The sequence below is a fragment of the Necator americanus genome, chromosome V (genome assembly GCF_031761385.1).
Source record: "Necator americanus strain Aroian chromosome V, whole genome shotgun sequence".
In the NCBI taxonomy this organism is placed as follows: Eukaryota; Metazoa; Nematoda; class Chromadorea; order Rhabditida; family Ancylostomatidae; genus Necator; species Necator americanus.
Genome location: NC_087375.1, coordinates 20,183,488 through 20,202,047, shown reverse-complemented (window position 1 = coordinate 20,202,047; position 18,560 = coordinate 20,183,488). Strand labels below are relative to the sequence as shown.

The 18,560-nt window shown below is 41.5% G+C and overlaps 2 protein-coding genes across 3 annotated transcripts; one reads left to right on the top strand and one right to left on the bottom strand.

Annotated features, from left to right (window-relative positions):
* Positions 1-400: 400 nt before the first annotated feature.
* Positions 401-2,893, top strand: RB195_014520 (uncharacterized protein; the record flags this gene model as incomplete). Of its 2 annotated transcripts, XM_064204828.1 has the most annotated exons (10): positions 401-464; positions 545-570; positions 631-699; positions 1,443-1,485; positions 1,543-1,622; positions 1,694-1,817; positions 1,877-1,998; positions 2,409-2,534; positions 2,593-2,670; positions 2,723-2,893. In XM_064204828.1, the coding sequence occupies 10 exons, from the start codon at positions 401-403 to the stop codon at positions 2,891-2,893; spliced, it is 903 nt and encodes a 300-aa protein (XP_064060708.1). The 2 variants fall into 2 exon arrangements, with proteins under 2 accessions (XP_064060708.1, XP_064060709.1); XM_064204827.1 differs by having other exon boundaries at positions 545-699.
* A 7,293-nt stretch (positions 2,894-10,186) lies between these two features.
* Positions 10,187-16,900, bottom strand: RB195_014519 (uncharacterized protein; the record flags this gene model as incomplete). Its single annotated transcript, XM_064204826.1, has 9 exons — positions 10,187-10,195; positions 10,252-10,405; positions 12,055-12,165; positions 12,859-12,998; positions 14,048-14,140; positions 14,225-14,337; positions 14,400-14,534; positions 14,595-14,711; positions 16,762-16,900. 9 exons carry the CDS (start codon positions 16,898-16,900, stop codon positions 10,187-10,189), a joined length of 1,011 nt encoding a protein of 336 aa, XP_064060707.1.
* Positions 16,901-18,560: the final 1,660 nt, after the last annotated feature.

Below are 18,560 nucleotides of genomic sequence, written 5' to 3'. Positions count from 1 at the left end.
AGTGGAACGCGAGCCATGACAGGAAAGCTCATTTGCGTGCCACTATCACTTAAATTAACATATAAAACGATCAAGTCGACCAATACTGCATCAGACCGGTGGGAGAGCTCTGATACGAAGTGAGGAAAATAAGAAGCTGAGAACCAACTAACCAATTTCCTCTCATCTCTGCACACTATTCCATCCGAAATGTAGTCGGTTGACTGCGGATTGCGAATTCCAACACGTATAAATCTTTTTTTTTCTAGCCACATTTGATGAGATAATCAATCTATGATCGGTTGAGTTACGCAATGAAGTTTATCTGTGTCAAAAACATGATCAGCTATCCTTCCTGATTATGTGAAGGCGAGCAGCATAAACTATTAGCAATCATTTCTTGTCCAAAGAAATCTTGGTGATGGTCGAATGCCTCCCCTTACTAGAAGATGTTACTGATGACATGGACAAACGACGATGTCCAGGTACTTTTCCAATGGAACTATTTTTTGTTCACTGACCTTCAGTACAAATTTTTTCACTGTTCGAAACTTTCACTCTTCAGCAGGTAAAGAAAAGGGATCAAAGAAGGTAAACAATTCTTCAATCAAAAATGTCAAAAGCAAGGAAGATAATGAGAGAACAGCAAAGGAACCAAACGATCAAGATAATGAGAGAACAGCAAAGGAGCCAAACGATCTCAAAAGAGCTCCAGCTAAGGTATCGAAATCCGTCATTCATTTTCCAAATGTTGTTGCAGAAAATCTGCAAAAAAACTTTGATAGAAAGTAATCTATAATATGAATTCGCTTCTCATATTACGTTTCCGATCCACTTAAAAAAATTATTTGGAGAAATACAGGGTAGCTCTTAAGGCACATTCCCATTCCTATTTTCATATCAATTCAATTCTCCAAAATTCAAGAAATCGATTTCGCCTTTGCCTAAGTAGTGCATGCGTTACTTGAAGAATTGGTACTGGTGTCGTCAAGAATGATTCCATACATTCAAAACATTACATCCTTACGAAGGTGACAGACTAAATCAATTTAGTCTTGGTTACTTATAACAGCGAAAAATCCATCTTGAAGAACAGCTAGTACAACTTCTCTATCTTTTCCAACGATTGTGATCAGATGTCCTCACCTGCGCAGCCTGTAAACAGAGTAAAGATACAACATCACTTCCTGCTGTCCCAACTCAAGAGTGTATATTAGGGACAATATCTCTTCACTGGCTCGTCTTTTGTGAGTCTACTACGGTCTTTCCCTGGGGCACACTCCTTCTATTCTGTTCCAATTGATGGAGCATTGATGGAGTCTGCCGGATTGAGATTAACAAAGAACTCGTTACGTTCAAAGCAAGCATCTGGAGCTTCGTGAAATTCAAGTATCGAGCAACGTTTCCTTAGTCATGTATAAGCAAATCTTATTAATCCAAAGAATCATACATTGTTTTTTAAGGGAGAGCAGAGTAAAGCGCCAAAAAACAACTCCAAATCTGCAGGCGCGTTCTAAGTTACATCCAGAACGCCTTAATTTAAGGACTGATTTTTCAGTTTAGGTTTGAGCCCACCAAGAAGTGCCGAAGTAATTGAAAAAGATTCTGTAAATAAACTTACAAAAGGGAATCTCTCAGTAAAGGTTAGTTTAAAGAGCTGTACTTACTTGTTTCTGAAGTGTGCGGTAGGTGTTACCATATGCAACCTTGGCAGAGCTTGGCAAGCGCTAACGGGATTTTTGATAAAACACAATGGGAACGGACCCGATTCGCCAAAGAGGCCAAAGGTCTCGCTGGTAAATCGGCGGAAGCTGCCGAAAAAGGTTGTAAGGAAAAAGGTAATTTACGTTTTGTTTTTGTGGCCAGTAAGAAACAATAAACATAATCTCACATCCAGTTGAAGTAGAGGAACCAAAAGAGACGAAAATGTTGGGAGAAGCAAGGCAAGTGGCATCTGTAAAAGGAGAATATCTCAACGATAGACCAAAGTTTATTGTAATCCTGCTAACAGTTGAAGCCGTAAGTATCCTCAACTCTTTCACTAGCAGTCGGTTCTTTTTCCTCTTGCCGCAACAAAGTTTTCTACAATTCCTCAATAGGGAGAGAGCTTCAAAGTGTGCAAACTAAAACGGGTTTCTGAATAAAACACTAGGCGTCCATGTAAACACTAGGCAGACGACAAGTGGTATTGTCGGTCGATGCCTGTCAGCACCATGAACGTCCGCGTTTTCAAAAGTTCATTTGGCACTTGCCGACTACGAAATCACGTCAAATAACGCACTAATAAAGAACTAAAGGACATAGCGAGTTCAGCGGCATTGGAAAAAAGCAACAAAACTCGTAAATCGTAAAATAATGGCTAGGGGGCCTAACTAAGATATAAAGCAGTTGAAGGACAGAATACACACTTGAAACGGATTTTATTTCAGATATGGTGTGCTGCAGCAACCCTCGTATGGGGTGCAGCCGCGGATAATCCCGTTATGCCACAAATTTTAGCTATATTCAACATGCTCGCTATATTTCTACTCGTCTTGACATGCCTAAGTGCAGAGGTTATTCTTATTTGACTCGCTCTAATAGTCTAGGGCTGTGGACTGCTTGATTTTCCAGTATTGCCGATACCACGTAAGAAGAGAGGACACAAAATCAGAAACAAGATATTTCATACCCTACTCGTGGAGATATATGGTATGTGTGTGCAAGTCACTGTTCACTTCCAGCTATATTGGCTAGTATTTAGATATGTGAATTTCATATCGCAAGAGCTATTCTCCTCTGCGCCAACATCACCATAATGGCGTTCGACAACGACTTCGACATAGGCTCTGTTATTGTCCTCGCTCTTACACCCCTTCAGCTCATTATAGCTTCTATACATATCTTCATAGCATTTAAAAAGAAGCGCCAATGACGCAAAATAAATTGTTGTGGATTACGGTGTCCAATAGACGGTATGAGTGAAAAAGGAAAGCCTTGTTTCAGCTGCATACTGCTAAGTTAAGAGTACTGTTCGAATAGGTGATACAATCTTATCCGAAACGATGAGCACCACTATGAAGAATTTGATGTGAAAAGTCGAAGTAGAAAACATGATAGTTGAAGATGTTGGTGAGCATTTGCTCTATCTTTTCATCTTGGATCCGCAATAACAACGTCTTTTTTACGACATAAAACTTTGAATAGGACGCACCAACCTGATTCCAAGGCAACACGTGATAAGGTTGAGATATAACCGAGTTTGCAGAGAAAAGACGGTGTTTATAAGGACTCGATCTCCACAGTCCTACTTCTTCCATCGTAACGAAGGCCTCGAAATGTTGCTGCTGGGTTTATCATGGTTGAAAAATCGATATGGTGAACGACAAAGCTTTAAATGCATCACCCCATGAATCTGGGGTGGTGCGGGTTCGAAGTGGGTTACGCCTATTTGGGGCGTAGATTATGGAAAGAAGGGTGCTTCCGTCTATCTCTTCCTAATTGCCGTAAAAAAACAGCCCAGAAGATGCGGCTTCGAGCGTGCCGGGGCGCTACTTTCTACACCGAGCTCGATTGGAGGGTGCCGGCCTTGTGCATGCGCCGGATCTTCCTGGCCGTTTTTACGGCAATTAGGAAGAAGTAGAAGGAATCACCCCTCACTATTAACCTACGACCCCGTAGAGGCATAACCCAACTGAAACCCGCACCACCCCAGATTTGTGGGATGATGCCTTTAAAGGCCTCATTCTTATCGAGGGCGTAATGAAGAAGAACAAGAACACCACACTCCGCATCCGTCCTTTTAAGAGTCCCATGCTTGCCGGTTTAAACTAATCTTCGAAGCGTTCAAAACAGAACGAGAATGCGATTATCATCAAAGTAGAAAGCTTTAACTATCACTTTTGGTGAAACCAAAAACAGAAATCGTTGTTTCAAAACTCAACAACACATATCAACTATCAGGAATCAGGAATGGTGCCGCACGCGTCTATAAAAAGATGTAAAATCAAAAGAATGAGTACAAGATGTGCGTTGTGAACATTCCTCTATAACTCCAACCTGATTTCAAACGACTGTGTTCCTGCTTACCTATTTAACAATTTTCAATATCTCTTTCAGGATGGTGCTATGATCAAAACTGTGGCACTATCAATGCCCACAGTTGAGGTTCGGGTGTACGAATACACAATAACGCTGTGACATTACGTCGTATAAGCCGCAGTTTTTACCCTATGGGGAAAATTGGCTCCTGTAGGAGAAAACTTTTTACAAAGAAATACTCTTCAATCCAAGTAGTCGAATTGGATGTAAAACCAAGAATTTACATCATTCCATTCAGAGACAGTGGGAGATACTGCGAGGTGACAACGTGTGAAACCGTTGGTCACTCATACATTCGTTTCTGATCTATAAAGAGAGTTTCTTAAAGGCAACATACCACGAATCTGAATTGATGATGACATGATAACACCAGCCCTTTGGAGACCGTACTGTTATAGTGTGAATAATAATAACTTAAATATTAACTAACTAAATAACGTCTCGTAGTAAGAATATGTTGCTGTTGTGGAGCTTCCCTAGTAATCTTAAGCAAAAGCTCATACGCAATCCCCTATATCGTATTTGCACTACACAGGAACGCGGAACAACGACCGCAACCTACAACCTTATCTCTGGGTTTTTTAGCGGATTCCTTTACCACGTCAGATTCGTGGTGTGCTGGCTTTAATGTACATCCAAGGAAAACGCATTGGTCTACAGTAGCAGCTTTGTCAACGAATAGCTTTGGTTTACAAAGCGCAACATAACTCAAACGTTATCAAATAAAGGTAGCCAACTAGTGGCACTGTTACTAGCATCGTAAGGTCGCCCACACAAGTCTCATTATTACCTGCTCGTAGTGGTGCTGCTTTCATTGAACACACTCAGAGATATGAGTCTTTCCTTTGTTAGCGTACGAGGGTATATAACCCGCAAAAATCTCCAAAATATTGCAAAAAGGTGTTGTTGTGCAGTACACTACCAGAGCCCTTGACAGGTCAAATCCCTGATGAAAAAATGGAAACAAGAAATATCTGTCTTGCAACCTTGAACTCGGGGTCTCTGTCAAGCGAACTCTAACAGACCGCTCTGCCCAGACTGCTACGATATGCATTGCAAAAAACACACATCAGGAGGCGACCTTTCTCCAACATTCAAAACTATGCCATATACTGCGGTGATGCTGATGAGGAGAAAGTAGGAGCCTGCGTGGTAACTGTGAGCGGTGACTACAACAAGCTTGAAGGCAGCATACCACGAGTCTGTGGTGGTACGGATTTCAGGTGGAGAGTTCGTGTACAGGATAGTAGATTATGGAGAGGGAGTGATTCTGTCCATTTCTTCCTAACTGCCGTAAAAACGATCCGGATGATGTAGCGCGTGCACAAGGCTGGCGCGCTCCAATCGAACTTCTTGTAGAAAATAGCGCGCCAGAACGCCCGAAGCCGTACCGTCTGGGCCGTTTTTTACGGCAATTAAGAAGAAATGGACGGGACCACCCTTGTCTACGTAATCTATGCTCCCGTAAGCGAATTCTCCACCTGAAATCCGTACCACCTCAGATACGTGGGGTGATGTCTTTAAGGAGTTTAGATCAGTGTCATCAATATGCGCCTTTGTACGATTGCAATGAAATCAAGCTGCGGATTTTGAGTGCTCATGCACCTACGGGGACTGCTGCGGACTATGAGAAGAAGGCGTTTTATGATGAAATCAACATGCTGATATCGTAGACACCAAACCAGCAAGCGATAATTTATCTCACGAACAATGATGAGACAACGGACAACGGAAGTCGTCTGGGGATCCCTTGCCAGCAGATGGACCTCATCATTGCTTTCTTGTTCAGTAGGAATCATCGATGCCATACTTCTAAGTCACCCCAAGAATCCAGAGGCGCTGTGGAATTTCATATCATGAATAGTGAAAAAAGTCCCATAACGGTTTGATCAATATTGGGTTATCAAGACGACGCTGAATGAACGTACCTCTTTCACTGAATGTACTGAGCACGCTGCAAAGACGGTGCGCCCGGTTTTAACCGCGAGGGAGAAGTTTGTCTTTGCGTCTACGAAGATAACATTCACTTACAATTCTGTATGTGTTGCCAGCATTACTACAGTCAGGTGAAAGGTCTGAGTAGGAGATTGCATCGTTAGCTGAAAAGTAATTATGAAAATGAAGGGTTGTGAGGAGCGAAGGAGTTCGAAAAGGCGTGGGAGGACACAAACCCAAGAAAAGCCTATACTCTCCTATTGCAGTAAAGTGGCAAGATAAAAAGGTGATCTCATGTTTAAAGCACTACCAAAGGAGTTGCCGTCGCGGAGCCAACTCTACCCATCAGTAGAAAACATTTCAATTCACCTTGCTGACCCGGCAAGCACCGTCGCTGAAATCGTGCATGCCCAAAGACCGACGTATACCGCGATCAGCATAGAATCACCGACAGAGTGAGAGGTTCTGGTCTGCATCTAGAAAATGAAGAATGAGAGATCTGGCGGAGACGATGGAATAAGCGTAGAAATGCTCAAGTTTCTTTCTCTTCCTAGGACTCGTGAGATAACCAAGATCGTCCATTGATATAAATTGGCGAAGGGATACCTGACTCGTGGATGTACGCTATCATAGCTTCTGTCCACAAGAAACTATCAGTCGCAGAATCCTTTAATTACAGAGAAATATTACAGTTGCGTGTAATGTGTAGATTGCATTGTTAAACATTGTGAAGAAACCATCCGCGTTGAGCGAGCCGGCTTTCGCCCTAGTCTATCCACGATTTGTCAGGTGTCAGGAGAGTGATCGAAGTGTGTCGAGGGTATTTGAAACCATTGCAATTAGTTTTATAGAATTTGAAGCCGCATTTGACTCTTCACATCGAGCATCTTCTTAAGACACCTTCTGCCAAAAGTGTTCACAAATTTTAGGAAAGTCTGTACGCTAATTAAAGACATGAGTAGAAGGACAACTGCTGCGATTCGAACAGCAGTCGGATGTCCTTTATGTTTGAAGTGAAAACTGGAGTCGGACGACGGCTGTGGCTTGGAACTTTCTTCTCAGCTCTGCTGCCGATGCCATCATGCCAAAAGCAGATTGTCCCCTTGATGTCGCTTCAAGGCCATCAGTATCTTCCTTGACCGGTCTAGAGTACGCCGCACCAATATTCGCTTCAAGCGGTGCGAAGTTGCAATATGTTGTGAAACTTGCGTCGAAGTTATATGCAGCCTATGGACTATTCCTGAGCCATGACAAATCCAGACAGATGTGAATCTCCTCGAGAATATCAAGCAAGTTGGACAAACAGCCTATTGGACTTGGGAAGAAAGCTGCTTAGATGACTGTTAAGCTAACTAGGCGGGTCCTGTGCCATAATGAAGGACTTTGCGCTGAAGTGGATATGGGGCACTGACGGATGGCATGTGGAGATAATTAATATCTTGCTCGGCCTTCTGGAGTACTCACAGAAAACCGTCTTTACTTTTTTGCTCATGTTATAAGGAGACCGTCCGATCATCTTGAAAGTTCTGGACGAAGGTGGTAAAGGAAGGTCTGAGGATACTCAACGTTGACAGACCGTTCAATCGAGACGTAGCGCTTCGCAGATTAAGGAATAGGACAGATGGACAGATTCTATGCGAGCTCCAGGTGAAGATCGAACAAACGTCAAAGCAAGTCAAGCACTGGCATTGTAGGAGAACTCTCGAACTGAGCTTAACATAACCTTATTGAGTCTGAATGCTGGAATGAACTGAGCGCTACCACAAAATTTCGCTGCTTCGCTTTTGAGTTTAGGATTTGCAAAATTTCCACAATCCCTTTTCTAATTTTCGCTTTCTAACGCATCATTAGTCAAAATTTCACCGTTTGTGCACGTAAACAGATAATTTTTTTATATTGCAGTATAGAGTTTATTAGAGTGGCAAGGTAATAAGCTGTAACAATTTGAGGTCCAAGTGACACACCTGTGACACACTTTTTTGGATGGATTCTCTAAGATATGTAGTTATCACATGATATCAAGAGCACACAATGAACCACATTTATTATCTTGTAATACAATGACAACAAACAGTACACATAACAGAAGTTTCGGAAAAGCGCAACTATCGAACTCAATGTCACAATGCGCGTTGTCGTCATATTGCTAAGAAAAGAATCTCAAAGATGTTACAGAATATGTGCAATTAGATTACCTGTCGTCAGATACAGCGAACAGTGTCGGAGTTTTCGAACTAGAGAATTTTCAAGAAAAACGAGACAAATATCTAATTGTCAGATATCATAAAATGATGATAAAAATTGTGCTTTCGAAATTGTGAAAGCAATAAAGCATATAATAAATATTTATCCAGAATAACGAAGAAAACACAACCAGATATTCTAATCTAGACCAAGCTATTCTCGAAGCAGGAAAAATATAGCATATCCACAACATTCAGTGACAATTAGGCCAAAAAGCACATTCTGTTGAAGATATATGCGAAAGACGTTTGATATGTTTGTCGTTTCAGGAAACAAATAGAAATTTTATTTCAGGGAAAACTCTTTTTGTTTCTAAGCAACTCTCGTCAAAACCTAGACGCTCGAATGAATTACTTTCCGTTCTAAATACTCCATTGATCCTTACAACCCCAACAAATACCACCGGTCCTAATTGGACATTTTTTTTCGACTGGGCCCAAAGTGATCAAACTAGAAAATATGAATGCATTATTTGGATTCAATTTTGTAGAATGTTTCATCAATAACACTGAAATTCTGCTTATGAAGGTTTGAGAGTTGGTCCTTCTTAGAATCATTTCTCAAATGTGAGAAACGTATCAAACGACTCTTGCAATAAAAGAAATGCAACACTAAGTTTAGAATTTTATAGCCTAATAAAATGCTAATCACTTGCAACTGTTGAGCATTCTAGAGCAATGAAAGGGTGTAACCTGCATCAGAGTGAACAGTACAACGGTTCAATGAAAATATCGAAAATGAATATACCACACGTGTACACACACTCCCGTACTACGAAATCAAAATATGAAAGCTCACACGTCCAGTACGCCACATCAGTGGTAAAAGATAAAAAAGGACGAATTTAAAGCCACCATGCCTGTCATTTTTACGGATAAATTGACGAAGGTGCACGGATAAATTATTCAAGAATGACAATGTATGAGCGGTAGCAATTTGTAAGGATTTCGATTAGAAGAGGGAGAACAGCAAAGCAACATATTTGTTCCTATCTATAGCTGACGTTGAGAAACACATCTAATTTATGTCCGAGAGTGGCACAATCGCGGTGAGAATTTTCAAGAAGACCGCGTTTGCGACAAAATCGCTATTTTGCACACGACTTTTTCTACGTTTCTACCGCTGACAGAAAAAGAGTCTTCTGTGACTTTTACTCTACTGGCATTCAGTAGAGTACAAATCATAGAAGAACCTGACACTTGGGCACGGTTTTTAGTTCAAATGCGTCTCTTAAGTTGTGAGACCATCCTAAATTGCCTCCTCTTACTTGACCTTGGGAAAAAATACGTATGCCGCCGCCAGAGTCTCCAGAATAATTATAGGCGATGAGGATGTTCAACAATGAGCAAGTATAATCATTTCTATCCTAAGTCAACAGAGGTGGGACACATATGTCTGGTGACCACTAACACATCTTCAGATAATTACTTTACAACGCATACTAGTGAACATTTAAAGAAAGCACTCAAAGATAAAACCACTAATTTCGATTTTATGGATTACGATGTGCATTTTATGTCCTATATGAACAAGAGTTAGCACAAAATTTCTACAATTAGATTGCATTTCGCTTGAAAAATTTCAAAGCAATATAATGAGTTCACCTCTCGGTCACTTCACAATATGTTCACTTGACTACATAAGCTACCGTGTACAAGTACTAAGTGATACAACTGTAAACTCATGTGCAGAATCAAAATAGTGGTCCCAATTTGGAACTCACTGTCTGAGCTTGTCATAATTTCTAAGAGATTCTGTACGTGGTGTGGGAATCTACATAAATTTCTCGTGGCATTATTTCAGTAAGTGCTACCTTTAAACATTAGTGAAAGAGCAATTTTCATTAGTTCAAACAAATATGTTTCTTTAAAATCAGTACCTAAAACCTAGGAGAGCATACTTACAAGTGGTTGGACCTTGTAACAAAGAGGTGTCACTGCTGATGACATTAAGAAACCTGAAACGAAAAGGTCGTAAAAACTGCAACACTAATTTGAAATGAGAGAATGTCACCTCTTCTTCGTGGTCAATTACAAAATGGTCGCCCCGCTGCGGGTTCACATGCGAGGGGCGCAGATGCGCCAACGATTTTGAAGCTAAGTGATGAGGTTTTGGAGGAAACAACGATATTGTCGACGGCTTCAGTGGAAATGAGTTCTTCCTCGGTCTTAAAAGTACGTCAATTAGGTGATGAAGAGGATGCTAACGTCCAACAGAATTTAGGATATTCTCTTAGCAATACGTATAAAACTTCAAACATCGTCTCAGTCATTTGTAAGTTCGCATTAGTATCTTTATTAAAGGAACTTAAGCGGATAGAGAAAATGAACGAGAAACAAGAACTCAACACTGCTCTAATCGAACTGCACCCGACGTACACTTAGGGCGAAAATCGCTCCTAGGGCACAAGGACCGTTCTTAACTGTCAAATGCGAATTGCGAACATTCGGTTCTTTTTCTCGTTGGAAGTACTTAATGATAAGACCTAGCTATCCACGTCCAGTAAGCCTGTTTGGAGAGCTTGGTGAAGTCAAAGCATTACAGTTCCAGCTACATCTTCCTTTTTTTCTTAGTAGCTCTGGCTAACATCATAGACCTTCTAAGATCAATGCTTAAGGTTCAGGGCCCAAAACTACTCAATGCTGGTAATGAACTGTCCATCGATGAACTATAGGCTTCTCAATTATGAAGGCCATTTGAAGGGTTAAGAACGGTTTTTGTGTCATAGAAGAGAATTTTTTCTCTCCAAAAAGGAGATAGTGTGCAGTGTTGAGCGGCTCCCTCCCAACTGCCTTTTGCCCGGTCTGCATACATCACCGTATCTCATCTTAACATCCTTACATATCTTTTGATTTTGTCATTTATTGCGAACGACCGCAGCCGTTGCGGAGTCATGTCGCACCTAATGCAATCCCGGAACCATACCGTAAACTCGAACCATACACAAGAAAACATGTACAGCAGGATGGGGATTGTCCCTACATTTTCTTCATTTCACTGAATCATTGAAGCCAGTAGCCGACACAGGAGAATGAACAAGGAGGGGAAAGGAAAGACACCACTCATCCAATTGGGGTTGCAGCCCTTCCAACAACCCTAGAAGGCAGTATCAGAAATCCATAATTTGTATCTAAGTGGACAGCTCTAGGACCTCCACGACTATTTTGCTATGTACAATTGACTGACATGTGTTAGCTGTATTCAACCGTTCAACCGCTTTTAATAAAGTCTTATACTGTTTTGTATGCATAGTAAGGCAAAACGACACCAATCACAGTGCAGTTGCGTAATCGGCTGCGCTCGAAGTTGCGCGGTGGAATGTAGCGGTTAGGATCTAGGGGGTCTCTCACTAGCACCATCGCTACAGCTCGCGATTCCAATCGCCTTCTCGTTGCGCGGTTTCCAGCGCAGTCGCTTGCAACTGGATTGTGCTTCATGTCGTCTCGGCCCGTTTATATGCGTTACTACATTACTATGAAATCTATCTATCTCATCTTCCAGACACGAACTAGAACTGGAAAGGAGGGAGTTGGGCAGTCCTGAAGCATTTGAACGAGCCGAGTACTGCCTAGGATCTTTCTGTATGCGTTCACAGAGTAGCGTATGCTTTTGAAGTGTTTGTCTAACCAACGCAAGTCCATCTGGAACCGCACGGTCATACCGGAGTACGCCTATCGACCCCCGCCGTTCTTTCTTGAGCGGACTACAGGCGCGACAGGTGGAATTAACAAATAGCAAAGCTTTAGCAGTTACATAGTATAACGACCCAAAAGAAAATTTGGGGTGAACGGAATACATGTATGTAAAACCTCTGACCTTTCGTAAGGTAATCTACGTCGTGCATATATCCTTTCGTTAGTCCATTTTCCACGAGCATTGTCTCGATAGATTATTTCGCTAGTGTCGTCTATTTGATACATTTTCATCCTGAAAATACCTAATTATTCTGGTTCCATAAAGTGTTCCTGCAGTTGCAGTTTCCTGCGAATGTTCTTATTTAAAAAAGTGAGAAGACCAAGAATTTGGCGAGAATTCTCTCTTGTGGCCAAAACTTGGATCCATGGAACCCCAACCACACTATGATAATAGCTCTTATCGTATTAAGCACAAGAGTCTGTGTGTTAAGTAAGGTGCGAAAACCTTTATTGGCAATTGGACTTTTTTGCGCCAGTATGTTTATTTTATTTCCGCTGTAACCACTCGGTCGACGATACGAAATCGCGTCACTGCCCATCAAGCCTTTCATCCCTCCGGGGTCAGTGAATCGGTACTAGACTTCTCTGTGAGGATAAAAACACTGACTTGATGACTTGGCTCCCGTGAGTTATTGTATAGGGTAACACGGGTTCCAGAAACCCCAACGACTACGAACTGCAGAAAAACGCGTCGGCGCATCCCAACCGGTTTGACACGCCAGAGACTTGCATACTTTTTGTGCTTACTTCCTTCTCCACTGTCAACACACTGTAAACAGTAGAGCTCCAACGCTGAATTGCCGCGTTACCATTATATTTCCACGTGGTGGATGACGCGGCAGTTTTACTGAGTCCACATTCCGCGTCCCACATTGATAATCCCTAGTAGTCTTCTAAGGGCATCCTCGTTTTCCAAATTCCTCACCTGACAACGCCTCCACCGTTTGGTGGACATCGGTGAGCAAGACCTGGACGAAACACTTCCTCAGCACATGCGACCTCGCAGTCCGGATGCACCGTCCACCACGAGCCTGCCTCATTCATGACAAGGAAATCTTTGCGGGGCTGAAAAAGGTAGAATTTATTGGTAAACGCCACAAAAATGACAAAGTACAATATTGTTTTTTTTCAATTGAATCAATTTCAGAGCTCAAAAAAGCAATGTTTGTTCGGCTATTGAGACCATCCGTTTGCTCACTGACCCTATCTGTTCCATTTTCTACTTTAGTCTAAAACCGAAAGGAGGGTCAAAGCCTGACATGAAGTGAGTGAAGGACACTTAGGTAAATGTGTTCTGTTCACGGATGTTTAGGATCCAGCAAGGAAGTGACGTGTTAAGTGCTGATCCAAAACCAAGAACAGTAGTAGTTACAGTGGTTACATTGATAAAATAGAGGCGGGTTACTCTGGCATCAACCCATACTCAGCAAGTGATGAGCAACATTGGTACACTTCAAGTTTTCTCATGAAACATTTTCGAAAGAGCAACATTTCGTTTTAGGGGCTAAGATAAGGAAATCTCTCGGAGTGATGGTACGACCCCCCTAGTCTTCGACAATAATTACTGCGGATAATATCTATAGTGAAGCAAAGTAAGTTTTTAAGAATTTTCGTGATTTCGACCACCAACTGACTTCATTCTTCATTCATTGACGGCCTCTCATTTTCCGAATTTTGCACCCCTCTGAATTAAAGGCAACGTTTCACGAAAATGACGAAAACAGCGTGGGAGCAGCCTTTTGTTCCTACGAGTTACTGTAAAAGGCGCTTCAATGTACACGTTCTGGTCCACTAAGGAGCCTATCAATTGCTATAACTCGAATAGGTTGCTGAGGGTAGATCATTGACCATCCACCGCTCGCTCGTGGGCTCGGTGTGTGCCTGAGCAAGTGCGTTATAACTTACCTGCTAATGAGGAACGCTGTCTTTCGAACTTTTTTAACGATGATCAGGGGAATTTGAGGGACGCCATGCCGGGTTCCGAAATCTGCAACCCGAATTCTACGGATTCCCTGGAGTTTCCGTGCTGCGTCAGTTTCGTGATACGCTGTCTTTAATGTTCCGAATATTTTTTTACAACCGTGGTCGAAAAATCTATAATTGATAGTGTTCACATTTGGAGTTAGGACTCTGACGAATCCAGCAGAAGACATCAAACAATGTCGTATTGACTGGCGCCAGTGACGACCATGAGCAGAAGACGGGTTCTGTAAGATCCAACTTGATTACAATGAAATGTCCTATGATGTAAATAAAAGCATTACAAACAAGTGTCATATACGTTTACTTACAGTATCTTCGAAAATTTCGAATATCGCATTCAAAGGCAACGCGCGATATTCTGAGGTTAACAACGTGCGAAAAAGCCAGCAAACCATCGAACACTCATGCATTCGTTTCCGAACTAGAAGGAAAATTTTTAAAGTATTATTTTTTCGAAAGTGTTCTTACATGTACGAGACAAACCCATTACTGGTCTTCGGGCGGGAACTGCCGCCGACGCTAACGAGTCGTTCATTGTTACAGCAGGCATCGTCGGATCTGGCATGCCAAGCAGAGGGGAGGGGACCTCATTATAGGAGAATCCAGAGAGGGAATTGTCTGCAATAATTGAAAATAAAACTTGTCGTTTCATTAACCCATCGAGTTCACGCCACATACCACAGGGATCGGAGTCTAAATCCAGTGAGGAAAACGATGAAGGCGAAGAAGACTCGGACTCGAGACCGAGGTGAGACAATGGCGAGTTGGCGAATGAGTCAAAATCATCGAGTATTTCTGAAAAAAGAAGTGCTCTTCGAGGTAGAAGAGTATGCACGCAAGTACACGACATTTTTCCCATAATTTTTCGCTTTGAAATAAAAAAGTGTAACTGATACCTGAAAGTGAACATCTTCAAAAAAAAAAAAAAAAAACAAAGTGGTGTTAAATAGTCATCCTTAGTAAGGGCTGATAAATTGTACATGCTAGGAAGATCGTTTGACTGTAAGTGGCCGAACATTCTGTTTGTATGGGAATCTATTTGGATTAGAGAGGGGACTCAGGAAAAACACAGTAGTTGCAGAGTACTGCACCTTTTTTGTCGTAGCAATCTAAAGGCTCGTGCAGGCTGCAATACCCTATATCTCTCTTCGGCGTATGCTCGCACATTTCCCTACGCATCTTACCTATGCGTATGAGAGCCGTGGTTCTACTAGTGACAAATGATTTTACATTCAGTCGTCGATGAGCCGATCACAAGAAGTGGATGCGATCTCGAATACCCAGTGAACAATTGCGCAGCTCACAGGTGCACAGAAGTTGCTGCTTACGAGAGGGAGGAGAAACCCACGGAACGGCGTTTGTTCCTTCGAGGCACTGTAGGACGCGCTTCTATGTACACGTTGCGGTCCACTTCGGAGCCTATTCATTGCTATTACTCGAATGGGTTGGTGAGGGTAGATCACTGATATTCGACTGCTTGCCAGTGGACGCGGCGTGTGTCTGAGTAAGTGCATTACAACTTACCTGGTAGGAACGCCGTCTTTCACGTCGTTTTTTACGACGATCAAGAGAATTGAGCGAGACCATGTTGCATTCCCAAATCTGCAACCCGAACTCTACGGTTTCGCTGGGGTTTCCGTGATACCTCTCTTTCGTAATACGCTTGCTTCAAGTTGGTAGACAAGATATCTTTCAAAAGTTAGTGCAAACAACTAAGCCAGACAGAAGCTGGGTAGATAGGGAAGTGAGGGTTGCAGGCTGGTAGCCAAAGCCATCCACGGCCAGTAGTGGCCCCATATAATTGGTACTAGTAGGAAACATTCTAGACGCCAACCATACTGGTTTCCAACCGGTACTGACGGAGGGATATGCTCACCTGGTGTGACGGAAGTTGTGTAAACCTCTACGTTCAGAGGATTTTAGAAAGTTTCTGCGACCAATTTAAATGCAGCATAAATCCCTTACCTTCTTGAGGCAGGTGCAGAAGCAAAAAAATGTTTTGTTTTCGATCAGGTAACCATATCGTGAAACCTACTCTAATTCTTTACGTTCCTCGCAGATCGATCGATCTGCGCGGTGGAATATCTGAGGTTCAAAAGAACAATGTGGATATCATTTAAAATTGATAGAAGTGGACGCATAGGGAAATATGACACAACAAATACGATAGGAATATAAAATTTTTGCTCTGGAAGCGTAAATCATTCTTAATTGCTAGCCTTAGCTGCATCACGAATTTCATTCATTCGAAAATGAGTTCCGTAGTTTGTTAATGAAACAACGTTTTTGCCAAGAACGATTAGTTATTAGCTGATCTGGTGAAGCTCCAAACTTTCTCCTAACGATCCCAAAGAAAAATATCCGGGAGTATAAGAAGAAGGAAAACGGATGGATAAAAGTTCATTTGAACTCCTTTGTTTTTGACGAAACCATCAAACGAAATCAAAACGAAGACATTAATTATTTACTCCTCCAACACTCATTTTTTTCGGCTCTTCCATCATGTTAATGGCAAATTGTTCCAATTCTCGAAAGTTCGAGAAAAAAAAATCGTCAGGGTGCAGCGTTTCGCGTTAATTTTCCAAAAGAATTGATACAATCTACTGGAAGGAGATTGGCGAATTGTGATTTTAGCAATGTATTCACTATGAAGAGTGGCTGTTAATCCTATTCCACAATTTCAATCCGAGGAAGGGAAGACAGGAACAAAAGAAAAAATAGGTGGGAGACAGAGAAACCTTATATGGAAATTTTAACTCAGAAAAAAAGAAATAAACTTTAAAGGAATTTGGAGGAAGCCTACAAAAGCTGAGATGATGTAGAGCAGTGCTTACTGATCACATACCATCTTTCACATCCTTCTTCGTATCTATACAGTCCCATCCAAGACCGAAGTCTTCGTCGAGACTAAGTGGAGGAGCACAAGCAGAAAGCAGCACCGAAAGGCCTCCTTCAGAAGCTGAACTCGCTGTAACATCTTCCATTTATGGATTCTGGAAACTGGAGATTTAATCCGTCATTCAAGAAGCTAACGATAATTCCGCAACGAGTGATTCATATGTCCGAACGATGCGACACAATACAAATAGAGGAACATTGTAAACAGCATGAAGGGAATGATATCTAGAGAATCTGTTACCTAAACTGAAAAAGAACCTGTAGTGACATCAACATCATCTATCTTTTCTGAGGTGGAAGACAAAGAAATGCTACAAAACACCAAACGTTTGCTGAACAGCACCGTTGCACATCCGCGAAGAATCTCATCGATATTGTTCATCAGAATGTGCACGACCTTGCGCTGCCACATGTTTCCGATTAAACGTTGCAAAAAAATCGATATGGTCTTCGGATTTTGGTTTTGAAGTGGTTGATGTTATTCAATTACAATATGGTTTGAGGCATTATGAGGATCCTGAGGGATGCCCACGGCACTGCTACGTCTTCATCGCTTCTATTAGGTCTGAAAGTGAAATAAACATTCAATATTGGACACACATTTCTCCAAATTCAACACATCTGCTTCCGCGCTTTCAGACTTCCGAGAAGATGAACTCTTCCAGTAATCAGCAGGGAGTGAATATGTCAACAAGCTCATGTGCAGATCGAGTAAAATACAACTGAATGACACCACGCGAAGATTTATGGAAATTCGAATATGAGGACTGTGCTGTTAAGGTTGAGACAAGTAAGATGAATAGATGTAATGAGACAAACACGTCTTGGAGTACAGCATATGCCTGGGAATTTCAATTGTAATGAATAGCGTCAGTGAATCTGAAGAGGCTTTGTTCAATAGAAAAATTTGCAAACAAAAAAGGAGGGATATACTTCAAACGAGAACTGGAAACATAGTATAAAGTATGTATAGCATAAACATAGCATTTTCCAGTCCACTGTTGTTTTAAAAAAACAGGCAAATTCAAATCAGAAAGAAAACTTTCGCTCAGTTTCAGTCCAGTCTCATTAGTTGAGAAAGGAGTCTACATTACAACTCATTTCAGGACACTTCCAGCAATGAAAACATCGCATGAAACAAGGAATATTATCTTAAATGTTACCATTTAGTAAACTGTCGTTAAATCAATAGCTAGTTCCTCAGTGTAGATCAAGAATAGAACATTCGGGAAAAGACCACTGAAAATTGAAAACAAACAAACAATTTGAAGGTTTCCAAAAGAGGAACTTGGTAACAGAGTGATCACGAATAACAGCTATGTTGTTCTATGTTGTTTTTGTAAATAAAATAACAGAATGAAATAACAGCTATGTTGTTTTTGTTGTTATGTTTGTTTTTCCGGAAAAAAGGAAAGTATATTTGCTTCCAGATCTTACGAATTGATGGGAAAAGAGACGAGATTACTAAAAGCCACGGCATTCGAATCAACTTGTAGGTCCACTTTCACAATGCAATAAAACAACATGATCTTTTCAGGACTCAGAAGAGAAAGCAAGGAAACTCGATAAAGAAAGTGCAGCGAGAAGAAATTAACGGTTAGTGCTGAGAGACCCTAATTGGAATCTTTTGAGAAAAATCACAAAAATAAAAGTTTGCGAGGATGCACGTGTTGTCACAGTGTTCGAAACTTCCACTGTCACTTTTCAATGAAAACGAGAAATGTCCTGGCAAATACCAAGGACAAA